General features: G+C 37.7%; 1 protein-coding gene across 1 annotated transcript in view; it reads right to left on the minus strand.

Annotated features, from left to right (window-relative positions):
• CCDC150 (coiled-coil domain containing 150) overlaps positions 1 to 27,402 on the minus strand; it is an 80,630-nt gene extending 53,228 nt beyond the window's left edge. The window contains exons 1-10 of the mRNA XM_080799290.1: positions 27,201 to 27,402; positions 20,128 to 20,291; positions 18,605 to 18,825; positions 18,304 to 18,482; positions 14,902 to 14,970; positions 9,948 to 10,064; positions 8,931 to 9,060; positions 5,830 to 5,873; positions 4,194 to 4,286; positions 684 to 791 (exon numbers count right to left, since the gene is read on the minus strand). Coding sequence (XP_080655416.1) covers positions 684 to 791; positions 4,194 to 4,286; positions 5,830 to 5,873; positions 8,931 to 9,060; positions 9,948 to 10,064; positions 14,902 to 14,970; positions 18,304 to 18,482; positions 18,605 to 18,825; positions 20,128 to 20,291; positions 27,201 to 27,212 — 1,137 coding nt within the window. The 5' untranslated portion in view covers positions 27,213 to 27,402. The remainder of the gene's footprint in view (positions 1 to 683; positions 792 to 4,193; positions 4,287 to 5,829; positions 5,874 to 8,930; positions 9,061 to 9,947; positions 10,065 to 14,901; positions 14,971 to 18,303; positions 18,483 to 18,604; positions 18,826 to 20,127; positions 20,292 to 27,200) is intronic.
• Between the last annotated feature and the right edge of the window lie 264 nt (positions 27,403 to 27,666).

Raw genomic sequence — 27,666 nt, forward strand, 5'->3', positions numbered from 1 at the left:
GCTCTACCCCTTACTAGCTATGTGGCTTCAGACAAGCTGATCTACTTCCCTAAACCTCATTTTCCTTATTTATAAGATGAGGATAATAAATATTCCTCTACATACTGGCTGCTGGAATTAAAGGAGGTAATATATGTAAAATCATTAGTATAAGGCTTGCTATATAGTAAGCACGCTCCCAAAAAAGTGACAACTATTCTTATGAAAGTCTGTTTAATGTCCTAGGAGTAGGAGTTAACAGAGAAAACTCATCCCTTCTGGTTTGAGTGATCAAGCTTCCTGATGAATTTGGGTCTTAAAGAATGAACAGAATTTCAAATAGCTGAAGATGAAATAAAGACCATTCTCAGTAGAGGAAACAGTATAAGCAAAATGGGAAAACCACAGGTGTTTGAGGAAATGCTAAGTATTTGGGCCAGGTAATCACTTTTAAATACCATTAAATACCATTATTTAAAATAATGGTACTTGAGAAGAAACCATCAAGAAGGGACTTAGCATAAGGCTAAACAATCCCTCTGATGAAAATTGAAAACCACTAATAAAAAATAAAGTAATTCAGTAAATTTCTTGGAACTGTTAAATTATTTTATTTATCCAATTGGTCATACACATTTCCTAACTTCTTAGCCAAGGAGTTTTCTTGTGATTCTATCAGAAATGGACTAGTTTTAAATGAATACCTGCAGAATGGCTTGATGGTCAGCAATAATTCTGGCATTTTCGATACTAACAGTCTCAAGCATGCTGTTCAGCTCTGAACACTTTCTAGTCAGCTGGTCATTCGAAACCTAAGATGGTATATACAGCGAGTCACAGATCTCTCCAGTAAATAATTACTTTTACTTACCACATTTTTAATGATGTTATAGTATTTCACTCTGTATATGAACTTAATTTACTTATCTCCAACTGATATTTCATTAGGTAATACTTTCAAATATTTGGAGTCATTACCCCACACAATTCTCAATCAAAAGGAGAAATTCGTTTATTTGGTGGAGCGACCGAACCGTTCAACAGTTAGCTGATCTCCTGTTCACAATTTTGAACACTGTTGAGACAGAGCAAGACATCTACACAATGGACTTCACACTGTAAATGCCTGCCAGTACTATAGAAATTCAGTCCCAGAATTAGATAAGCATTCAGAGTTGTTTAGCGAGTAATACAAACTGTCTAAGTTCTTTCGCCACCAATTACAGTATCCACAAAAGCAAAATAAAGATAACTGTACCTTTTCACAAGACAGATCATCCAAAATAAAACAAAAATCTTTTGTGCTAGGACTCTATCCTATAATTCTGTTGTCTTTTTGATATTTGAAATTTTTATTCCTGTGGAAAACATTTATCTTATTAGTTATTTTTGCAAAGTGTATTTGCCAAGGATCTTTGTTTTTGTTTTTTGTTTTTTTAAAGTAGGCTCCTCATCCAGTGTGGAGCCCAATATAGGGCTTGAACTCATGACCCTGAGATCAAGACCTGAGCTAAGATCAAGAGTTAGATATTCATCAGACTGAGCCATTCAGGCACCCCAGGGATCTTACCTTTAATGAACAAGTTCTTCAAGAATGGGGACAAATAACTATAGGATCAATTAAAAAAACACTCAAAAAATGTTAAGAAAGTAAAAAAAATGAAAAACTATCTGGAAAGCATAAGTGGTAGTATAGTATAGAAGTAAGGAACATGTTCAGGGGCATTTGAAAATTATAACCAGATGTACAAACTATTCACCAAGGAATACCTAGGGGTAAGACAAAGAAACTCTTGATCCTCGAAAAGAAATAGTTAATTTTCTTTGGAGCCAGAATGCCTGAGCTCAAATTCTAACTCTGTGATTTATTAGCTATGTTATTGAACCTCTCTGTATATATCAACTTCCTTATCATTAAAATGAGAATATTAAGTTTCTATAGTATTACTATTATAAGCATTACAATTTGTTAGTAACTTAAGGTGCTTACAGTTATGCCTGGAACACAAAATGGGTTTGGTAAATGTTAATTACTACTACCATAGCAAGAATAGTAGTTATTTTCATTATTATTTTATAAAATAACATATTTATTTTCTATTCTATCAAAGAGAGTACAGCAACATTATGATCCCAACATTGAAGTTATCAAATTGTACTAACAAAAAGTACTTTTAAGTGATTAATACTATTTCATTGACCCTATGAGAAATAACTTGTTTGCCTACACACACACACACACACACACACACACACACACCCCATCAGGCAAATTTGGCAACCACCATCCTACAGAAAATAATATACAGAACTCCAAAATCCAGCAAGCACTTATTATGTTCCTACTGTGCTGTTTGTTATAAAAGATACAAAGAAAGTATAAGCATAGCCTGTAGCACTGGACTGCTTAGAAGTTCATAGGTGTAGATGAAAGCTATATATTTAATGAGTAAATTATAAAGCAGACAAAGGCAAAGTGTAGATTAGTGCATGATTTAGCAATATATCTCATATACTTGTGTCACAGGAGATTTGGTGAAATGAGAAATGTAGTTAATGTGATAATAGTTCATAGATGAAACAGATTTTAAGAAAATAAAAAAACTGGGTCATGGCAATGGTATAAATGTATACAATTAGAATCAGTTTTGGTTTTGGTTTTTTTAACTGAAAAAAATTATGTAACATGTAAACACAAAGATGGGAAGATTCACCTGTGCATTTTTTTGATGAGGAAAGGGCAGTTTCTTCAATTAATGGTGTTGGGCAGACTGGACAGGCATATCCAAAAGAAAGAAACTAGACCACAATCTTCTACCATACATAAAAATTAATTCAAAATAGATCAAAGACTTGAAAGTAAGACCTGAAACCATAAAACTTCTAGAAGAAAACATAGGTAATTTTCTTGGTCTCACACCAAAAGCAAAAAACCCAAATGGGACTATATCAAACTAAAAAGCTTCTGTACAGCAAAGGAGACCATCAAAAAATGAGAAGGCAACTTGCTGAATGGGAGATAATACTGGCAATCATGTATTAATATCATATATCTAATAAGGGGTTAATACCCAGAATATATAAAGAATAAAACTCAGTAGCTTTAAAAAATCTGATTAAAAAATGGGCCAAAGATCTGAACAGACATTTTTCAAAAAAGACATACAGATGGCCAAGAAGTAGATGAAAAGATGTTCAACATCGTTAATCAGGGAAATGCAAATCAAAACCACAATGAGGTATCACCGCACACCTATTAGAATGGCTATTACCAAAAAGACAAGAAATAATAAGTATTAGAGAGGATGTGGAGAAAAAGGAATCCTTGGGCACTGTTGAAGGGAACGTAAATTGATACTGCCACTGTGGAAAACAGTACCGAGGTTTCTCAGAAAGTTGAAACTAGAGCTACCATATGATCCCGCAACTGCTCGTCGGGGCATTCACATGAGGAAAACAAAAACACTAACTCAAAAAGATATTTGCAACCCTACATTCACTGCAGCATTATTTACAATAGATGAGACATGGAAATAACATTAAGTGTCCATCAATAGATGAATGGATAAGGAAAATGTGGTACGTGTGTGTATATAGATATAGATAATATTCAGCCACAAAAAAGAATTTACTTTTGCCATTTGCAACAACATGGGGGGGGGGACCGTGAATGCACACTAAATAGAATATGTCAACCAGAGGAAGAAAATACCATATAATCTCACTTACATGTGGAATGTTAAAACAAAAAACAAAAAACTGATACCAAGTCCACAGATGCACAGAACAGGAAGGTGGGTGCCAGAGGCAGGAGGTATAAGGGATGGGAGAAAATGGTGACAGGGGTCAAAATGTATAAACCTCTAGTTATAAAATAAATGAGTCAGGAGGATGTACTGTACAGCATGATGACTATAGTTAATGATGCTGTATTGCATATTTGAGAGTTAAGAGAGTGAATCTTAAATGTACTCATCACAAGAAAAAAATTTTTTAACTATATATGGTGATGGATGTTAACTAGAATTATTGTGACCGTTTTGCAATGTATGCAAATATTGAATCATTATGTTGTACACCTGAAATATAATGCTATATACCAATTATACCTATCATGATAGTATGGATTAATATAATCAGGATTAATCTTTGTTCTTGATTCCTTAATTAAACAAAATTAACTAACATCTAAAAACTACAGAAATAAGATCTACCTGTGCTTTATCTGATGTTTCATGAAGGGCTGCTAATTCAGACCTCAAGTATGCATTTTCTTCATGTTCCTTGTTCAAAGACATCTGCACATTCTGTAAGAGCAAAAATAATAAGTTCTCTCTCTCTCTTTTTAACATGTAAGAGCTATTATGAATATCTCTATCAAAATACCTGTTCTGTATTTTGGCTATTACAATTTCAAGTTTTTTGTTGTTATTGCTGTTGTTGTTATGTTCAATTAGCCAACATACAGTACATACATTAGGGTTTTTTTTGTTTTGTTTTGTTTTTACATCATTAGTTTTTGATGTAGTGTTCAAAGATTCATTAGTTGGTATAACATCCAGCGCTCTAGTACTAATGGTATTTATAGATAAGCACCTTGTAAAGAATTTTTAAAAATCCTGATATCTTCAACTCTCAAACTTCTCTTTTTAAATAAATTATAAAAACTGTTAATTAAAATTTTCTCATATGGAGTTTCAAACTGGAAAGAATTTGCCTAAAACCATAATGTAAATATTTAACTAGCATTCTCACCAAGAAAGTTCTGCTAAGGTTTGTTATATTATATACACAATTTTTCCCCTAAGCAGTTAAGATCTTTTGTGATTTTAGAGAAACACATTCAAAGATCTTTTAAAGTTTTAAGTAGGTGAAGATGTTCTCATCAAGGAATACCTAGTATGGAATAAAAGAAAACACCTTTGCTCTAAAAACAAACAAACAAATAGGTGACAGGGATATGAACTACTTTTCCCTAACAGGTAGTTATTGAAATGGGGAAGGGCAAAGTGCAAGTCCTCTCCCTATAGAGAGAGGACCACTCTTTGATTTTTCTAGGAGAAGCATCTCAAGACTTAAACATCACCTACTACAGGATGAGATAGAACCCAGAAAAATTATTCCAAACAGGATCTACACATTAAGGTTGATTTAGAAATGTATTAAGATATAAAAGTGGTAATAGTTCTTTTTTTTTCATTTTTCATTTTCATAAGATACAAATAACATAAAATTTCACATTTTAGGGGCACCTGGGTGGCTCAGTGGGTTAAAGCCTCTGCCTTCCGCTCAGGTCATGATCCCAGGGTCCTGGGATGGAGCCCCACATCGGGCTCTCTGCTAGGCAGGGAGCCTGCTTCCCCTCCCGCCCCTGCCTGCCTCTCTGCCTACTTGTGATCTCTGTCAAATAAATAAAAATCTTAAAAAAAAAATTCACATTTTAATCATTTTAAATGTACAGTTCACTTAAAAATATTTAAGTATTAAGTTCAGTGGCGTTAAGTATATTCACATTATTGGTAATATTTCTTATATTAACCAAAAGTAGTTAATATTTTTTATATTTCATAAATAATTTTATAGCAATTATTTTACAATAAGGATAAGATGCAAATTCATCTCATAATTTTTGCTAACTCATCTTTTTTTTTCAAACCATAATAATCTGCTGAAATGACTTCTTAACACCCAGCTGACAACAGGTCTGAACATACGACTCATTTACACTGCAACTTTTTTCTAGTAAGGATTTCAGGAGAATCAGAACAACTGTAAACCAACATGACTGAGGAAATATTATTTAGTGAAAGAGGAAAGAACATCTCTGAACTCTACAACCTCAAAACTTACCTTATTTTCTTCAACCAACTTGGAAATCACCTCATCTCTAGAAACTAAAAACAAAGAGTCCACATAACTATGGTAATAATAACTTACTGCAACGACATTGAAATCACACAGTATCATCTCCCGGAAAAGCTTGCTTTCATTTTTTTCCCCAGTCTGTATGTTGTGTAAATAAGGAGAATGCAAGTATTTCTGCCATATTTTTATAAACTGGAAACTAAGTCATGAAATTATCAAGAAAAGAGTGCACAGTCACGTGTGATAGTAAATGAGGTCAGATTTTACTGCAGGCAGGGAGGCTATTGTGTCTGAGGGATTTTAAACTGGAGAAGCACCTGGTCAAGGGTTTTTGTTAGAGAGAACACTCTGGCAGAGGCTCAGTAAGGAAGAGGATATCAGTTTAGTAACCGAGCAGTTACCAAAGTGTAAAACAATGAAAGGTGGCTTTAAGGGAAGGGCTATGGGGATGCAGAGGGATAACACACTCTGGAAATCCAACAAGCAGGGAGAACGGTCAGGACTTGGCAACTGGCTGCTGGGGTAAAGGCAACAGGTAAGTCAAGGAGAAAATCTCGTGTCGAGACAGCAATGGAGCGGGTGGTAGACTCTTCAAGTAGGGAATTCAGGATGAGGAGCAGGTTCGGGGGACAGAATGAGTTCAAATAATTGCCATATTTAAGTATTTACCGTGTGTTTGCAGGTCTCTATAAGACATCGGTATATAGGTGTCTAGTTGGCACTAAGATACCATCTGGAGCTCAGGAAGATGATTTTATGTGGGGGAAAAAAAGATTTGAAACCACCCAGAGAGTATACACAGTGAAAATAAAACCAAAGATAGAAATAGGGGAACAGTTTGGCACTGTGTACTGGTAGCCCAAAGTAAACTTTTCTGAGAATAATGTTTTGGCTTCATGAAAAATTCATAAAGATCTATTAGTTTTGTTTCACTTAAATAGTTTAAAGCCAGAAAATTACAAAACACATAAAAACTCACATTTTATGTAGGATATAATCAGAAAAACTGTAATTTTTGAATATGTAAGTCCAAGACTCATTTCAGTGCAATTGCAGGGTCATAGGGAAGATCTATTTTTAATTTCCTGAGGAATCTCCACACTGTTCTCCAAAGTGGCTGCACCAGTTTGCATTCCCACCAACAGTGTAAGAGGGTTCCCCTTTCTCCACATCCTCTCCAACACACGTTGTTTCCTGTCTTGCTAATTTTGGCCATTCTAACTGGTGTAAGATTTCAAATAAGGTAAATGTTAATTTAAAATTTGTTAAGGATAAAAAGGATTACTATATGATCCATTTTAAAAGTTCCAGTAATCAAAGTCAGAATGAAAGGGAAATGTTTATCTTACTTGGGAGAACAATTTCATCACGTTATTGTGTGTAAATAAAAGTTTATTGTTAATAATTACATTTTTAAATTCATTAAAGCAAATATCTAGACACATTTCTTTTATTAGTCTAGCATAACTATATCTTAAAGTAATCAAATTGCATGCATGTAAAGAGTGTTATTCAAATTCAATATAAACATATTGTTGGTATTCAGGCTTCCTTTTCCTTGTGTTCGTTTTAATTAATGTTTAATTTTCATTTTTTTAATGGTCTTCCATATATTCTTTACAAAATTCAAAACTAAAGCATTTAGCCAATGAAAAAGTAACATTAAAAAAAATTAATCCTATAATAGAAAGATTTGTGTTTTAGTCCTAGCTCTCCTATTTGCCACGGGTCCTTAGATACAGACCTTTTTATGCTTCTATAGAATGGGGTATATTTTCTTATCTTTCTCGCAAGGTTGTAAGGTCAAATGAGAGAATGTGGCAGCACCATAAAACATAACATGTATTTTTGGTAGCCACACAATCACAGGAAGATGGACAATTATCTTGGGACATTAGCAGTGAGAACTCCACAAGTAATTCACTAATCAACAACTATAAGAAAAACAGTACTTTCTGTTAAAAGCAGGAAAACAAAACACTGAACAGATTACTCTTTGCTCCATGCTTTTTAAAATTTTCATTTCCCTTTTGGTATTCCCTGCCCTCACTACAGCCAGAGAGCATAGAAGGCACACTGGCAGGAACACTGGAGCTAGAAGACACAGGCTCAGGCCTTGCTTTAACTTTGGGAAGTATGGATAGTTTAGCGTGTTACAGAGATCGTTTTCGTGAAAGCTCTATGTAAACCATGAACTGTTACTCATGTGAAGCATTGCAATGTGATCCCTATATTTGATACTGGCTGAAACTGCTTTACAACTATATATTAACAATAGCAAAGGGGCGCCTGGGTGGCTCAGTGGGTTAAAGCCTCTGCCTTCAGCTCAAGTCACAATCCCAGAGCCCTGGGATCGAGTCCCGCATCGGGCTCTCTGTTCAGCAGGGAGCCTGCTTCCCTCTCTCTCTCTGCCTGCCTCTCTGCCTACTTGTGATCTCCATCTGTCAAATAAATAAATAAAATCTTAAAAAAAAAACAAACAAAAACAATAGTAAATACGGCAAGGACTGCTGGGTTGGAAGACCCATGACTGAACAACATGGGATCACGACGAGACTCATCCATTTCCTGGCTCAATCACCTGTAACGACTGTGTGTACTCATCTGTAAAACGAGGACATTAAGCTCTAAGGTAAGTTACAACCATCCACTGCTACAAATACAGATCAAGAGACTGGCAACCTGAAAAATGGGAGCCTGACATGATAAATGGTTAGTCAGGTTAGCAAGTATTAAAGGCCTTATTTCCTTATTAATGTTCTATTATCCAATATTCAATCTAGATTTCTAGAAACCCAGTATTCCCAAGTCCATGAACACTTAAATAAATCTGAGAAAGAATTTATGTGTAGAACAGCCCCAGTGAAGATAATGTAACTATACAGTTATGTATAAAATTCTATTTTATTACCAACACTTTTTTTTCCAGTGCCACAGAAAAAAGGCAATCAACAATTTTTTACTTCTGGTCCTGTGGTAAATCTCAGTAACAATGGCCTCTTCCAGAACTTTGGATCTTAAGAATTTTTGCATGAAATCTCAAAAGCACCTAACAGAAATGTAATTTCTAGCGTCTATTTTCATACTTAGGTCAGACTTGAGCTGTGAGATAGAAGCCTCCAACTCTCCTTTTTTCTGTCGCTCCTGTGCCAGTAGATCTTGGGTGGTCTGTATAGAACTGCGTAGGGCAACGCAGTTTTGCTGCAAAATCTGCACCTGAAATGTAGAAGAAAAGTCCTTTCTTTAAGGTCAAGATTTCTACCAAACCAGCTCAGAGCACATGTGTAAGGCAGATTTTCCTATCTCAACATCACTGGAGGGAGAAGGGGAGTTTCTACGTTACATTAAAGATTTCAGCAGGGTGCAGGGTTTTACAGCAGGGCCATCCGACAGAACTTTCTGTGCACTCTCCAGCACAACATGTACCAGGCACAAGGAACTGCTGAGCACTTGAAGTGTGGCCAGAGTGACTGAGGAACTGAATTTTAATTTTATTTAATTTTAACTAACTTAAATTTTTAGCCACATGTGGCTAGAAGCTACCACATTGGTAGCACAAGTTATAGCAATAAAGGATCATTTACAAATTCCTCAAGTAGGAGCGCCTGGGTGGCTCAGTAGGTTAAGCGTTTGCCTTCTGCTCAGGTTATGATCTTGGGATCCTGGGGTCAAACCCCACATCAGGCTACTGGCTCGGTGGGAAGCCTGCTTCTCCCTCTCCCTCTGCTGGCTGCTGCCCCTGCTTGTGGTCTCTCACACTCTCTCTCTCTCTGTCAAATAAACTCTTAAAAAATGAAACAAAAACAAATTTAAGTAGAACCTTTAATTAGTATTTAAGTAGAACCTTTTTTAATAATTTTATTATGAAGGAGAGCCGTTGGTTAAAATAAAGATTAGGTAATCCAAATACAGGTTATTAGAATTTGGACCTAACTGCCTTCAGTACTTAGAACTGAATAGTCTAAATCACATGTAAGTATTTCAAGTAATACTACAGGCAAAAATTTGACCTAGAGAAAATTAGCGAAACTAAACACTTATAGGTAAAATATCAGCTTTCTCTTTTGGTTTCACTTCCTTGACATGAGGGCAGAAAAATCTACCTGTTTCCGTTCCACCTCCACTGCTGATTCCATTTCTTGTATTTTGAAAAGCATGGCTGACGCGGATTTCTCCAGAGATTCCCTTAGGTACTTCTCCTGAGACAGCTGTCTCCGAAGCTACAGAACAAAACTGCAGTCAGGCAAGACCAAAGGAACATCACAGCAGTTTGCCAAAGATCAGACTCACCACGAAAAGTTCACTAGACCTGCCATTTCACTCCCAGACACTCTTCATTCATTAATGACGACTCAGAAACAAGCTGGAGTTTCTCCCTAAGGGATAAACTACTAAGAAAGGAAGCATCAAATCTGTTGCCTCGGTCTTCCCACTGTGTCTTTTTTTCCCCCCCAAATTGTGGGTCAAGACACGTTAGTAAGTTGCAAGCAGCACTTTAAAAAGGAGGAAAATATCAGAGCATACAGCATGTAATAAAGAAGGGTAAGCAATGCTTCCTTAGATGTTTGTGTATATTATTTACGTATGGTGTGACAGTATGTCTCACAACAGACTTGACAAAACAGGAGGATGAAAACATTAATATCACACCTTAGTATATACGTACTTCTGGATTTTCTGACTTTCAACTCCTATTTTTCTGTATTTGATTAGTTTATCTATTTTTTTTTAATATTTTTTATCCCATAGGATTATAAACATAACTTTGAAAGGTGTTCCAATTCTGTTTTGGAATTAAAAGGTCTAAGGAAATAATGAAGTAACTGTTAAAAGTAGTGGATTAAAAACACCACTCAAGAACTGGGTACACTAACCTTGTTTCTCTCCGTAAATGACAATGAGTTAGATAAAGATATAAAAAAGAATCTCTTTTCTCGTGAGGTAAAGAGATCCTTTCAAACTTAAATGGAAATCGCCGAATGCTATTCCTTTTATGAAGTGGTGTTAAGTGAAAAGAAATTGTTTTTAAGCCCCAGTGAAGATAATGTAAGAGTACATTTTATAGGTCTTTTCCTAAATTGTACATATATATTTTACATGTGTTTTCTCTATGGATGATGTATTTTATGTTTAAAAACTTTTTAGAAAGTTGAAAGACATGAAAAGTGTGTTGGCATCAAACTTACATCACAGCCCATTTTGCAAAAGTTCTATAATATTCTTAATCGTACCCCCATAGCAAAGGTTCTCCCAGCTTTTCACTATTCTAAATATTGTTCTGCTGAACATGCCTATGAATAAATCTTTCTTTGCGTTTCTGATTCCTATAAGAGGAAACCCTAGGTTAAAGGCTTAATAGTGTTTAGACTTTTGATAAATTTGGTATATAATTTTCCTTCCAATTTTAGCTTATCAAAATAGTAGTATAAATTTCCTTCCAATTTTAGCCTGTTGGTAATAGTAGAATAAATCCCATCAGTACTATGTACTGTTGTTTTCTTAAATCTTTGCTAATCTAATAAATTAAAAATAACATCTTGACAGTTTTTCATTCTTCGGTTACTAGTGAGATTAAACATTTTCTAATATGGGTTATTAGCTCTGTATATTTTCTGAGGTATTATATATTTTTTAAAATGTTAGTTGACCACTGTTTTTTGTTTTTTTGCTAATTTTAAGTTCTTTACAAGGAAAGATTGTTAACTATATCTAGTTGTGCTAGGTTTTCCTAGTTTTGTTTTTTGCCCCCTTTTTTTTTACATATAGAATTTTTAATTCTTATGTGTTCAAATCTATTGAACTATTTATAATTCTGTTCCTTCATTTCAACTTTTTATAATTCTGTTCCACCCTCTCAAGTTTAGAAGTTCCTTATCCTTCATCATCATGACCAGTTAAGTATTCTAATCTTATTTAAGGATTAACCAGTTTTTGTTTTGGTGTATATTAATAATCTAATACTAACTATAGTATCAAATTATAATTACTTTGTAATACAGAGTAGCTTACTATAGTTTTCTAAGCTCTGGATCAAATTACATAGTAAAATGTACTGGAGATACAATTTAAGTCCTTTACAGAGGAAACTTTATTTGATAATTATACTATTGAGGTATTAATTCTGAAGCATTATTAAAAGCAACCAGCTTTATGTTTATCAGAACCAGATTTTATATATATTTCTTACCTTTTAAGAAGATACATACCACATTTATTCTGTCTTTATACAGCCCCCTGATACGGGCTGAATTGTATTCCCCCAAAATATTATGTTGACGCTCTAACCCCAGTATGTCAAAATATGACTGCATTTGGAGACAGGGCCTTTAAAGAGGTGATGAGCTATAAGGATGCTCTTAGGGTGGGTCCTAATCCAACCCAAATGGTGTCCTTATAAGAGAAGGACACTGGGACATATGAAGACACCAGGGATGTGCACGCATAAAGCAAAGACCATGTGAGGACCATGTGAAGGCAGCTGTTTGCAAGTCAAGGAGAGAAGCCTCAGGAGAAAAAAACCTGCTGACCTCTTGATCTTGGACCTCAAATCTCCAGAAATACAAGAAATTTCTGTTGTTTAAGCCCCAGCCTGTGGTACTTTGTTACTGCGACCCTCACAAACTAATATATCCTTCTTGCTTGAATACCAAAACGCATTTTGACTAGGACAGTCCTTCTACGGGTCCTTGACAGGGTTCAATAACAATTCAAGATTTTGGGGCACCTGGGTGGCTCAGTGGGTTAAAGCCTCGACTTCGGCTCAGGTCATCATCAGGATACTGGGATCAAATCCCATTATCGGGCTCTCTGCTCAGCAGGGAGCCTGCTTCCTCCTCTCTCTCTGCCTGCCTCTCTGCCTACTTGTGATCTCTGTCCAATAAATAAATAAAATCTTAAAAAAAGAAAATTCAAGATTTTATCACAGCTCTCAGAATTAAGACTTCCCTAATAAATAGTAATGATAAATGGTAATCACTGATAGTCTTTTAAACAAATGGTGCTGGAACAAGTGGACACACACACACAGAATCTAGATACAGACCTCACATCATTAATTTGAAGTGTATCATTTATCTAAGTGTAAAATGCAAAACTATAAGGGTTGTAAAAATAACACAGGAGGAAAATCTTGGTGACCTTGGGTTTGGTGATGACTTATAACACCAAAAGTACAATCTCTGAATGAAAAAATGAATAAGTTGGACTTCATTAAAATTAAAAGCTTCTGCTCTGCAAAAGATAAGCTACAGAATGGAGAAAAAAAATTGCAAAACCCATATTTGATTAAGGACTAGGTCCAAAATATACAAAGAACTCTTAAAACTCAACATAAGAAAATAAACAACCCAATTACAAAATAAGCATAAGATCTAACAGACACTTCACCAAATGAGATACACAGATGGCAAATAAGTATAGAAGATATTCAATATCATATGTCATTAGGGGATTATGATTAAAACAAGATACCACTACACACATATTAGAATGGCAAAAATTCAAAACACTGACAAGACAACACACTGATGAGAAAGTGCAGCAACAAGAACTCACTCATTTTTGGTGTGAATGCAAAATGGTACAGCCATTTTTTGAGACAGGTTGGCAGCTTCTTACAAATGTAAACAAAAGCTTACCAGATGGTCCAGCAATTGTGCTCTAGGTATTTATCCAAATGAGTAGATAACATGTCCACACAAAAACCTGCATGTGAATGTTTATAGCAGCTTTATTCACAATTGCCAAAACTCAGAGGCAACCAAGATGTTCTTCAATGGATGAACGGATAAAACAAACTGTGGTACGTCCATACAATGGAATGTTGTTTGGCCATGAGTTACCACACCATGACAAGGCTTGGAGGTATGTTATGTGCATATGCTAAAGAAGCCAGTCCAAAACCACCACACACTGAATCGTTCCAACTATAACAGAACTACGGACAGTGAAAAGATCAGTGGTTGCCAGGGGCTCAGGAAGAGAGGGGGAAAGGGACGGGTATACGGAGCAAAGAGCATTTTTAGGGGAGTGATACTATTCTGTAAGATAATGTAATGAAGAGAGGGTGAATCTTAATATAAACTACGGACTTTAGCTAATAATGATTTATCAATTTATGAATACTAGTTCATCAAATTTAACAAATGTACCACACTAATATAATAGGGGAAATTGGAGGGATGGGGAGAGCAGGTTTATGAGAACTGTTTTCTGTGCAATTTTTCTATAAATGTGAAACTTCTGTAAAAAAAAAAAAAGTCTACTAAAATATCTGAAAACTAAAAAAAAAATTACATGAAATGTAATACATTTTAACTATGAAAATTCATGATTTTATCAGTAGTTACTGGCAAAGTACGTAAGAGAATTTTTCAGATAGCTCTACTTAACACCTTAAGCCCTAAAAACCTAACGTAAGAAGTAATTTCATGTGAGAATTTTCTTTAAAAGGCATATCTACTTCTTAGTATTTTAAATATAATTTGGATCCTTTTGATTTGGATGGACATCAGTGATTATTCTGTCAGGGAATATTGAGGTTTTTAGGCCAGGGAGTGCTGGATTACGAATTTTCCTGACTCTTCCATTCTTTTCAGCTGCCATTTTGCAGTCCAGCAACTTTTAGCAGCCACCTACTTCACAATTCCCAATCTGTTATCTACTAAACTTGGGCTGAACGGGAGGTTTTCAAGGTAAAATTAGACGAGCGGTCTTATTAAAAGCTTTTTGTTTTAAACACAACTTTCGTTTAAAAGGTCTTTGTATGAAGGTGTTCCCTTAGCTCTAGCACACGAATTTTGTGGTAACTAATTTCCTTCCTGGCTCACAAAGCACTGACTTTATTCCTGGTTGTAGGGCCATACTGAGGCAAAAGGAACTCAATGTCAAATAAGTGTAGCCACTTTCACTTGAATTACATGTGGCATATCTTTAAAATCTTCCTACTCCACAGTAACATATTTCCTTCTTCAAAGTTTTTCATGCTTTCCACTTTCCTGATTTCCCCGCAGCAATTCCGACACCTCCTCCACCCTCCAGAACCTTTTTTTATCTTACCTCCTGAGTTTTCAGGTTCATTTTACGTTTTGTGGTCTTCAATTCTTCTTCAATAATGGCTGCATTCTTCTAAAAGTACAAGGGGAAAAGGTTCTAAATAATCTGAAATGAAGAAAGAAACTGTCTATAGGCACATCAGTCCAAATCCAGACTTTTTTCTAGCGACCTATAAATGCATTTCTGAATATGGTTATAAATACTTCTTTTATGAGTCTAAAATAATTATTATAATGAGATCTTTAAAAAGAAAGTTATTACCTTGATTCATTACTTCTATTATTTTTCCTCTAATTTTTTAAAAAAGATTTATTTATTTTAATGAACTATTGGGATTTTATCAAGATAAAAAGCTTTTGCACAGCAAAGAGAACAGTCAACAAACCAAAAAGACAACCGACAGAATGGGAGAAGATATTTGCAAATGTCTTATCAAATAAAGGGCTAGTATCCATAATCTATAAAAGACTTATCAAACTCAACACACAAAAATCAAATAATCCAGTCAAGAAATGGGTAGAAGACATGAACAGACATTTCTCCAAAGATAAACAAATGGCCAACAGACACCCAAAAAGATGCTCCACATCACTTGGCATCAGGGAAATACAAATCAGAACCTCAATGTCAATTCTGACACCTGTCAGAATGGCTAAAATTAACGACTCAGGAAACGACAGATGTTGGCGAGGATACAGAGAAAGGGGAACCCTGTTACACTGTTGGTGGGAATGCAAGCTGGTACAGACACTCAGGAAAACAGTATGGATGTTCCTCAAAAAAGTTAAAAATGGAGCTACCTGGGGTGCCTGTGTGGCTCAGTGGGTTAAAGCCTCTGCCTTCGGCTCAGGTCATGATCTCAGGGTCCTGGGATCGAGCCCCGCATCGGGCTCTCTGCTCAGCGGGGAGCCTGCTTCCCCCTCTCGCTGCCTGCCTCTTTGCCTACTTGTGATCTCTGCCTGTCTAATAAATAAATAAAATCTTAAAAAAAAAAAAATGGAGCTACCCTATGGTCCAGCAACTGAACTACTAAGTATTTACCCAAAGTATACAAACATAGTGATGGAAGGGGCCTCTGCACCCCAGTGTCTATAGCAGCAATGTCCACAACAGCCAAACTATGGAAAGAGCCCAGATGTCCACTGACAGATGAATGGATAAAGATGATAAGGTATATAAACACCATGGAATATTACTCAGCCATCAGAAAAGCGAAATCTTACCATTTGCAACAAAGTAGATGGAATTAGAGGGTAATATGCTAAGTGAAATAAGTCAATGAGAGAAAAACAATGATCATATAATCTCACTCATATATGGAATTTAAGAAACAAAACAGATGAACATAGGGGAAAGGAGGGTAAAATAAAGTAAGATGAAATCAGACAGGGAGACAAACCATAAGAGACTGTTAGCTATAGGAAACAAACTAAGGGTTGCTAGAGGGGAGATGGGTAGGGGGATAAGGTAACTGGTGATGGGCATTAAGGAAGGCACATGATATGAGCACCAGGCATTATATACAACTGATGAATCACTGAACTCTACCTCTGAAATTAATAATACACCATATGTTAATTAATTGAATTTATATTTTCTTTTTTTAGATTTTATTTATTTTTTTGGCAGAGAGAGAGAGAGAGATCACAAGTAGGCAGAAAGGCAGGCAGCAAGGAGAGAGAGAGAGAGAGAGAAAGAGAGAGAGAAAAGCAGGCTCCCTGGGAGCCCAATGTGGGGCTCGATCCCAGGACCCTGAGATCATGACCTGAGCTGAAGGCAGAGGATTAACACACTGAACCACCCAGGCGCCCCTGAATTTATATTAAAAAAATAAAAACAAAAGGAAAAAAGATTAGAGAGAGAGAGAATGCCTCACAATGCATGAAATCATAACCGAGCTGAAACCAAGAATCGGATGCTTAACTGACTGAGCCACCCTGTTTTATATTAAAAAAACAAAAACAAAAGGAAAAAAGATTAGAGAGAGAGAGAGAATGCCTCACAATGCATGAAATCATAACCTGAGCTGAAACCAAGAATCGGATGCTTAACTGACTGAGCCACCCTGGCACCCCAAACACATTCACTTTATATGTAAAATCCAATAATGAGAGAATCCGGTAATTGATAGAACTTTTTCTTACAGAGTATATTCCTTTCTTTTTTTTTTTTTTTTTTTAAGTACTCAATCTCTTCTTGCCTCAAATGTTATCCGTGCTTAGGAGCGGAGGATCAAAAATACAGCTTTCACTATTTATTCTCTTTTATGTCACTATTAATGGCGCCACAACCCAAGATGTAAAACCTCAATTATCTTTGCCTTCTGTCCTATACTCAGCTCCTGTCCAGTACCATATTCTAGCGTATCTTTCTTCATAAAACATCCCTCTTTCTTTTCAAAATGCCCCCCTAAGTCAGACCTAATAAGGCTTGTGCCTCAAATCATGCAATGGACTCCTAATTCGTTTCCCGAAACTCTAGACTACGGCCAGATTAGTCTTCCTGTTTTTGTTATGTCACTTCCTTATCAAAAATGATAATCACCCCCTTAATATCAAGCCCTAATTATTCTTGATTTTGAAATCCTCTACAATGTGATCCCTAGCTAACTTCCAATTTATTTGCCACCCCAAATCCTCACTCCTCTCAGGCTAATTCATGCATTTCCTCTAACTGTACCAGGGCAGAGGTCTTAAGTTCAAACCTGGGTAACAGGAAGAAGACAGGGAATTGGGATCTGAGAGACACGAGTTCTCTCTGGGGCTCACTGCTCTTTTTACTAAAATGGGGACAATATCATCCTGTCATGAGGTTTTTCAAAAATTAAACAAAATAACGTGCTGACCATCTAGTATGCCGCGTGCCCCTGAAGGGAGAACAGAATTGTCAGCTTATTATCCTACTCTATATTCTTTCCTGCATCTGTGCATACTCCTTGACATGTCCTCACCTCTCTACTTGGCCTTCTAAAAGTTCAGCTCATATCTCTTTCTTGAAGCCTACCCTAATCTACTCTAGATAGCGCCTACCCTCTCAAACCCTCCTGAACACAAAACACTTGTCAATAGTCACTTACTGTTCCTCGCTGTCCTTTAACAATTCCTATGCCCTTATTTTCTATTTAGTTTTTCATGATATTCCTTGTTCTCCAACAAGCATATGGCCTTGGATGAGCAGAAACTCTACCTCATAACTTTTGGAGTCCCACTCTCATGCGTACAGGGTAAGGGCTCTACAAATACCACATTACTGAGAGGGCATAATAGTTTATCAATGTAGATAACTTTGAAATGTCAAGAATCCTCACATCTTATCATCTATTTTTAAAAGTCAATTTATGGGTCTGTTGCCTCCTCCAGCTAACAGAGAACAGTGAATCTGTATTTCAGAAATCTGGATTCAAACCTTTGTCTCTGAGGCAATCTCCAAGGTGGCCGTCAACCTTTGCACTTCTTCCTGTGCCTTGTCTTCTTCCTCTTTTACATCTCTCAGCTGCTGGCGCAAATTCATCACTTCGAGATGCAACAGCTTTAGGTCCTTGGAATGCTCCTCCTGTATCGCATTCAGCCGGTCCTTCAGAAAAGCTACCCAACAGCACAGGAGGGTCATGGAGCAGTTGAAAGGAGGTCAGGAAAGGAAAAAGAATCATAAACTCATTAAGCACCCATACAGGACCAAATTTCTGATGATTCTCTTCTCTCTGTACCTGTTTTCTGTGGATTCAAATCCTTTTCAGTTTGCAGACGAAAGATGTTCATCTTTAAGGACTGGATGAGGCTTTCCAGACGGCACATTCGATTTACCAAAAACTCACAGTTCTTCCATAGAATATCTGGTTTTCCTGAACAAATCACTTCATTCTGGAGGGGACTAATGATATTCTGGCTCACAGGCTCTTCTAAACATTTTGGACTTTCCAGTTGGCCTCTGGACAAAGATCCCAATTTAACAATATTATGCATTGCAATGTGTACTATGGTAATCCCCACCATAAGGTCAATGCAACATTTCTACCAAGAATAAAAATTAGATTCCTTAGTTAAGCACCTGTTAGCTTCTCCAGATTTAAATATAGAAAGCACCATTAAGGATGAGGATGAGACTAATGTCGGATGGATAAAGACCACTGACTTTATAATGGTTTGTTTCTTTTAATGTGAATTTTTTGTAAACTTTTACGTGGTACATAAAACATGTTAAGTGCGAAATCTATAATTATAAACTAAGAAAGTTAGCATGGAGTCAATATATTCACATATTTTTAGAAAATTTTTAAATAAGATCATAATAAACATTCCTACTTCTAACATACTCAGCATCTATGCAAATTTAATCTTTAACTACTGAAGAATTATTCATTCTATGGGTGCTATAATACCAACTATAATAATATTAGGTTTTCATGAGAGACACTAAGGAAATATATTGTAATCTTAAAGAAAATCACACCAGCAAAATTGAGATTGGCTGCTTAAGCACCCAGATTCCTCAGGCCATTAATAATCCAGCTTTTAATGGCAATACATTCTTTAGCCAAGGGGAAAAAAAGGTGGTTGTTTGTTTGTTGTTGTTGTTTTGTTTTTTGCTTTTTTGAGTACCTCATTCTAAATTCTGAATTTTTTTTAAGGACTTAAAAGCTTTCTTTTAATTTACAGTAAGTCTGGGGAAAGAAAATGAAGACTGTATCAATGGCATGAATCAAGTTCAGATGTTCACCTTAACTAATACCAAAATCTATTTTTGATTTAAAAAATAAGAACTAAATTTTTTCTAATTATACAAATATTCCATGTTGGTTTTCAACCAAGTTTTGAAGCAGGTTATCAAAGTTTGTGTACCTAATTAGCACACTTTAAAAATTTTATTTGAATTCAATTAATTAACATACGGTGTATTATTAGTTTCAGAGGTAGAGTTCAGGGATTCATCAGTTGCCTATAACACCCAGTGCTCATGACATCACGTGCCCGCCTTACTGCCCATCACCCGGTCACCACATCCCCCCACCCACCTCTTCACTCAAATAAATATCTGTTCAGGGGAGAAGTGGTAGTAGCTCTATTACACGATGGCAACTCTGTCTTGCAAATGTTTTCTAATAAATGTTCAAATGGAAACTTTTTTCTCAATTCTTCTATAAATACCTAATTTCATCTGCTAAACCATTTGCACTAAGACTCCTAAGAATCCTTCAGCCTACAAAGATCTAGTTCATTTTCCATTTGTTACCTTTTTTCGCCAAAGTCCAACATTATTAGGTCATCCCTCAGAGAACTGGTCTGTTCCTCAACTATTCTCATCCTTTCCTGAAGTACCGTGAAAGTTTCAGAAGCTGTAGCATTGATGTGGGTTGGAGAGAGGACTGGTCTGGACACTGTAGTTTCCATATGCACCTGAGATTAAAGTCACAATATTAGTACAGTAGGTTTTATTATGGTTCAAAATAGTCATTGTCCCTTCTTGTGGGAGAATTACATATCCCTGTCCTGTCGAAATCAGGAATGGCCATGTGTCTTGTTTTGGTCAATGTAATGTGGGTTTTTTTTTATTTTTTTTTTTTTATTTTTTTTTTTTTAAAGATTTTATTTATTTATTTGACAGATCACAAGTGGGCAGAGAGGCAGGCAGAGAGAGAAGGGAGGAAGCAGGAAGCAGGCTCCCTGCTGAGCAGAGAGCCCGATGCGGGGCTCGATCCCAGGACGCTGGGATCATGACCTGAGCCTAAGGCAGCGGCTTTAACCCACTGAGCCACCCAGGCGCCCTGTAATGTGGGTTTTTAAGAGCCAACTTGTCATTCATCATCTCCTTCTTTTTCCCCTCCATGAGATGAGCAACAACCCAGATAGGGCAGCTTCGTGTGCCAAGATCCTAGAGTGAAGACATGAAGAAGTGCTATGGCCTGTCCATGACATCCAGTGTGAGTGGGCAATAAGTGTGTGTTGTTATAAGCCACTGAGATTGTTGAGTAGTTTGTTATTGCATCATAATCTATTCTAGCTTGTCTGCTACTATTAGACACATACCAGGACCTATGACTTGGCTAAGGGAATTATCACTTCTTTCATTAGCAGCCATCATCATTTTAACATATTCCAACCAAACTTTCAGAAAAACATCCTATACTTCTTAGACTTCTTAGACTTCTGAGCATTTGCTTCAACTACACTGAAGCAGTGATTTAAAAAAAATAATTTGCAAACTTAATCATAGCCTAGCAAAGACTCTTCTATAGCTATTGACATAAAATTTCCAGTCTTCTCTCCCAAAACTGTGTAAGAGTACTTTTTGAAATATTAGTGACAGAATTAGGCAGAATTAGCACAGAAGAAGCAGTCCCAACAAATAGATGAATCATGGGCCCAAAGTTCAATGACAAGGTCACTGGGGAAAGAAATTTTAAGGACATTTTCCTGCAACCCCAACCTGTATAGACATTTCTATACTAACCAGACTATAAACCTTAACCATTATTAGCAACAGTGCTCCTATCACAAAGATCCCACTGTGGATATTAGGAACACATTTTTTCCCCTTCCATTTGCTGTGTAATCAGATATCTCTCTTCCCCTCACCTCCCAGGCAGTGGAAGTGGTGACTACCTCAGGTCCGAGTAACTGAAAGCAGTCTCCATCACTCAAGGAAAGAAATAAGTGGGAAGACTGGTGGCAGGATTTAAAAGGGGTGAGAAGCATGATGAGGGGCAGTGAAGAGACTGAGCTTCTTGCCAATATCAAGAACATTTCTTTTTTTTTTTTTAATTAACATATAATGTATTATTAGCCCCGGGGATACAGGTCTGTGAATCGCCAGGTTTACACACTTCACAGCACTCACCATCAATAGCACATACCCTCCCCAATGTCCATAACCCCACCCCCCTCTCCCTCCCCCCCTCCCCCCAGCAGTTTGTTTGGTGAGATTAAGAGTTTGTTTTGTGAGATTAAGAGTCTCTTATGGTTTGTTTCCCTCCCGATCCCACCTTGTTTCATTTGTTCTTTTCCTACCACCCAAATCCCCCACGTTGCATCTCCACTTCCTCATATCAGGGAGATCATATGATAGTTGTCTTTCTCCGACTGACTTATTTCGCTAAGCACAATACCCTCTACTTCTACTTTCGTCGCAAATGGCAAGATTTCATTTCTTTTGATGGCTGCATAGCCATAGTATTCCATTGTATATATATACCACATCAAGAACATTTCTTGAAATAGCTTTCCAATCACCTTTTATCTCCCCACAACAGGTCCCAGAGAATGGCCTAGTTTCCTTTTTTTTTTTTTTTTAAACTTCAGTGAGGAATAATTGAATTGTGTATATTTAAAGTGTACAATGTGATGATTTGATATACATGTACACTGTAAAATGGTTACCAAGATCAAGATAATTAACACATTCACCACCCCCCACAGATAATAACATAATTAACTTTGTGTGTGTTGTGTGTGTGCACATGCATGATAACAATGCTAAAGATCCACTCTCACAACTTTCAACTATACAACATACTATTATGTTACCATGCTGTACATTAGATCCTCAGAACTTACCTGAAGAGATAATCTACAGAATGGTAGTAAATAATAGCATACCACAGATTTGATAAGTGATTAATGTCTAAAATATATAAAAACTCATATAACTCAATAGTAAAAAAGCAAAGAAATTTTTAAAAATGGGCAGAGAGTCTGAACAGACATTTTCTCCAAAGACAACATACAATGGCCAATAGGTCAATGAAAAGGTGTTCAACATCACTAATCACTAGGAAAATGCAAATCAAAACCACAATAAGAGATCACCTCATACCTGTTCCACCTGTTAGGATAGGTATTATCAAAAAGACAAATAGCAAAATGTAGTCCATATACACTATGGAGTATTATGCCTCAAACAGAAAGGATGCATACCCAACTTTTGTATCAACATGGACATGACTGGAAGAGATTATGCTGAGTGAAATAAGTCAAGCAGAGAGAGTCAATTATCATATGGTTTCACTTATTTGTGGAGCATAAGGAATAACATGGAGGACATGGGGAGATGGAGAGGAGAAGGGAGTTGGGGGAAATTGGAAGGGGAGGTGAACCATGAGAGACTATGGACTCTGAAAAACAACCTGAGGGTTTTGGAGGGGCAGGAGGTGGGAGGTTGGGTGAGCCTGGTGGTGGGTATTAGGGAGGGCACGTATTGCATGGAGCACTGGGTGTGGTGCATAAACAATGAATTCTGGAACACTGAAAAGAAATTTAAAAAAAAATTTTAATTTTAAAAAAGATAGAATAATATAAAAAAAATAAAGCTATAGTTTTATGTAAAAAAAAAGAAAAATTTCTACCAGACTCCTTGGTAACAGGTAATACATTTTAACATCTACTGTGCACCATATGTCAAATGCTTAAGAAACATTTGCTATGTGAAGAGATAATTGATTAAATGAATAAATTTAAAAACAAAACAAAAAGACAAATAGCAAATGTTGGTGAAGATGTGGAGAAAAGTGAACCCTCATACACTGTTGGTGGGAATATAAAATGGTACAGCCATTATGGAAAACAGTATGGAAGTTCCTCAAAGAATTAAAAATAGAACTATTATATGATCCAGCAATCCTACTCCTTCGTATATATCCCAAGGAATCAAAGGCAGGATTTTGAAGATGTACCCGCTCACTCATGTTCAGTGCAGCAATATTCATAATAGCCAAGACAGAGAAACAACCCAAATGTCCTTCAACAGATGAATGGACAAAGAAAAAGTGATATAAATTATTATATTTTTCAACCATAAAAGGAAAACCCTGCCACTGACAACAATATAGATGAATCTAGAGGGCATTAAGCTATGTGAGATAAACCAGACAGCGCAAGAAAAATATTGTCTGATATCATTTATATGCAGAATAGAAAAAAGTTGATTTCATAGAAACAGAGAGTAGAATGAGCTGGAGGGAGGGGGAAATGGAATGATGTAGGTCAAAAGGTACAAATTTTCTTTTTACTCATTTTAGTGCTTCTGACTAGGATTTCTCTCTCTTATTCTCTTCTATGAAACAGAAAGCATTTCTGACACATACAATCTGAATTTGTTAAAAGATTTTCTGTTAATGATCAGCTTAAGGACATGGGGGCAAAGAGGCTATTATTAATTTCCTACCATGCTTTCAAAATTTCCTGAAGAGAAAGACAAAGGTATATACAGACAGTAACTGTCTTTGGATATACAAAGACTTGAAGCAAGTTTCATCCAGGTTTCTGAAAAAAGGCAGATTTGGAGACTCCTGCTCATGCTACCCCATGTACCAGGATAGTGTTCCTCAGGTGATGGAAGAGCCTCCATGAAACCAGGGTTAGAAATAGAAGGGTAGCGATGGAGAAACACCACATGGGTTTACCTTCCATTCTACTTTCTATCACTTGCTGTCCTGTTACTGCCCACCTAGCAATATCCCAGGCTTGAAGTAGGGAGAAAACTTAAAGTGTTTAGGAAGGTTTGGGGTAGACAGAATTGGCTCCCTTGTTCTCTCTATAAAAGAAGCTGAAAATTTCATGTCCCAGCATCCCTTGCAGCTGGCACAGCCATGTGACACATTCTGGAATGAGGCTTTAGGCAAAAAGCCTGCAAGGAGCTTCTGGGAAGGCTTTTGTTTTTCTGATAGGAAAAAAACCTGAAATGATGGCACCGGTCCTTTACTTCCACATTTGAGGCCCAGAGCTCTCAGAGCTCTTTTTCAGTCAGCCATGCAGTGCCTCACTTTTAGATATAAATAACAGAGCCAGGGATCACCAGCATCTGAGAAATACAAGGAAAGGCCAGAGAAGTTCAGATTAACCTGACCTTTTATCGCTTTTCTTTTTCTTTTTTTTTTTTTTTTTCTGGAGAACTATTAACACCCAACCTCTGCTTATTTGAGAAAAATAAACTTTTGCCTTTTGTGTTAGTCATGTTTTTCTGTTGCTTGCAACAAAAATGTTCCTGAAACACAGTAGCCCCAGGCAATAGTTGGTGGAGAAACAAGTAGAAGGAAGTGGTAAAAGAAAGAACAAGCACTGCGGGAGATGCGAGGGAGGACAATTTCCCTGGCAACTTTGTTAGGCTGAGGCAGCTGGTTATAATATTAAGGATGGCCTCTGTTAATTTACATCAAAAGCCAAGCGTAAAATACTAATACAAACATTAGTCCATTTTAGGGGAAAAAAAATACAAGAAATGGAACACAAGGGGCCCCTGGGTGGCTCAGTGGGTTAAGCCTCTGCCTTTGGCTCAGGTCATGATCTCAGGGTCCTGGGATCGAGCCCCACATCGGGCTCTCTGCTCCGCGGGGAGCCTGCTTCCTCCTCTCTCTCTGCCTGCCTCTCTGCCTACTTGTGATCTCTGTCTGTCAAATAAATAAATAAAATCTTAAAAAAAAAAAAAAAAGAAATGGAACACAAGTTTCCCATATATTTTGAATGGGATACAGATTCCCATCTCTCTGTCCTCCCTCATCGGGCCGGCCCCACACACAGTCCACTGGCCACATGGCAGATCCTCAAAAGCCATAGCTCAAAAGCTCGTAGTCTAAGAAGTACATACAGTCTTACAGGGAAAGAACCTAGCTCTAACTGCTAATATTGCGGCAGAGAGACTATAGCTTGACTTATGTGTGCTTTGCTGTTTTTGAAAAGGTGCAAATATCATTGAATGTAGTCTTGAACCCAAGGCCTGATGCCGGATTGTAATGATAGTAAAAATACTAAGATATAAACTTTTAGTTTTAAAAAGTGCATTCATAGCTACTTTCATCAATGTATCATTATTTAATATAATTCGGTTTCTGTATTTAGGAGAGTATTTCTATTCAGCTCCTAAGTAGGTTACTTCATTGAAAGGATGGCGTGAAAAAGACCAAGGTCTTAAGTAGTATACTAGTAAGAGCCAGGTGACTTTGAAAAGCCCAGAAAGAGTAAAAACAGTGAGTACAAAGATCCTTACAAACAGTAAGGAGTTCAGTCTGACTGGAGAGGAGTAAGTGAAGGAGAGAACTCTAGAAAGTGAGGTCAGAGGGTAATAAAGGGACCAGATCACGAGGTCTTAAAGGCTATTGTAAAGTTTTGGCTTTTACTATCAGTGACTCTCAGAGCCATTGGACTGTGCGGTGCGGAGGAGTGCTGTGATGTAACTTACCTTTTGACCGGATCACACTGGGTACCCTCCCACGAGGGTGCGATGACCACCACAGAGGTAGAAAGCCCCGCCGGGAAGCTGCCACAATAATCCAGGCAGGACGTGCCACTGGCTAGGACCCGGGTGACAGCCACAGAAGAGGAAGATGTGGTCAGAACCCAGACATGTTTTAAAGATTGGTTTTGCCGATCGATTTGATAGGAAATAGGAGAGCAAGGAAACAACTGGAACGGTGGTGTTGCCATTATTTGAGACAATGGAAGCCTGTCAGGAGAGTTAATTTTAGTGGAAAGATTGAGTTGTTTTGGAAATGTTAAATTGAAAGCAGGAAAGATGACCAATACAAGACTGAACTTGTTAATTCAGAGTTCAGGGGGGACGTGTGAGCTGGGGACAGAAATTTTGTCAATCTCAACATACGTGCCACTGGTAAAGCCACAAGACTGGCTAACAGAGAACAGAAAGGACTGAGGGAACGGGGTGTCCCTGGGAGCTCACAATTAACAAGCGGGGGGGCATGAGGAGTGTGTGGGTGTTCAAGCTAGTCCGAGTTCTCCGAGGCAGTCGGATTAATCTCCCCCTATCTTCAGGGCTTAGCACAGTGCACGGGGCACCGAGGCTGGCAAAGAACCGGAAAACTCCACAAAAATTTAATGAACATCCATCCTGTTCCAGCACAGGTGCCAGGTACTGAAAACGTCAACGAACGAACGCCAGTTCACCTACATTCTAACAAGCAGATCCGGGGATATAACTGGTGACAAAAAAAATTTAAAAAACCAAAAAACCAAAACCAACCAAACAAAAAACTCAAAACCCGTCGAAATGGCTTTCCTAAGAACCTACAACCTCCAACCTAAAATACAAAGAAAAGGTGGTACTGGGGCTTATCGGAAAGCCTTCCCAGGTGTCTGCCCTCCGTCCCTCAGAGCCAGTCCGATGCAAACTTAGCTCCTAAACGGTTTTCACCGCATCCAGCGCAGAAGCGCCATAAATCCGGGTCCTGAGGTCCGGAGGGCGATACCAAACTCTGACAAGAGAATGAGAGGGCGGCAGGAAGAGGTGATGGGGGTCTTGGCTGAGCCGCCAACTCTCCCCCGCCGGGCCGGCACCCCGTCCACGGCCGGGAGCCTTACCTCACACTCCATCTACCCGCCAGGAGCTCTGTCCCTCCGCAGAAAGGCCGGTTTCCATGGAACTAACACAGCGCTTTAAACCAACCCGCTCCGGCGCGGTAGCTCCTGTACGCAGGCGCGTCCGTGGCAGCGCATGCCGGGAATTGCAGTTTTCCCGGCCCAGGAGGGCCCTCCGCCCGGGGCGGCACCCAGGCCGGAATCCGGCGGCGCGCAAGGAACGCGCAGCCCCGTGACCCGGATGACGACAGGGCTCCATTGTGCTCATGAGCGAGGCATGGCGGGATATGTAGTTTCCTCCCCCTCACCTCCCAGATTGTCCTGTCGGCTTTGCAGAGTTCGTGGTCTCACCTGGGCGAACGTGGGGCGTTTGGGTAATTTGGCAAACACACCCGCAACAGGAGAGACTCCCTGATTAGAAAGTGCTTTTAGTTTTAGGAGGACTAAAGTATCAGGTAACTTCTAAACG

Source organism: Martes martes (assembly GCF_963455335.1).
Source record: "Martes martes genome assembly, chromosome: 3".
Lineage (NCBI taxonomy): Eukaryota > Metazoa > Chordata > Mammalia > Carnivora > Mustelidae > Martes > Martes martes.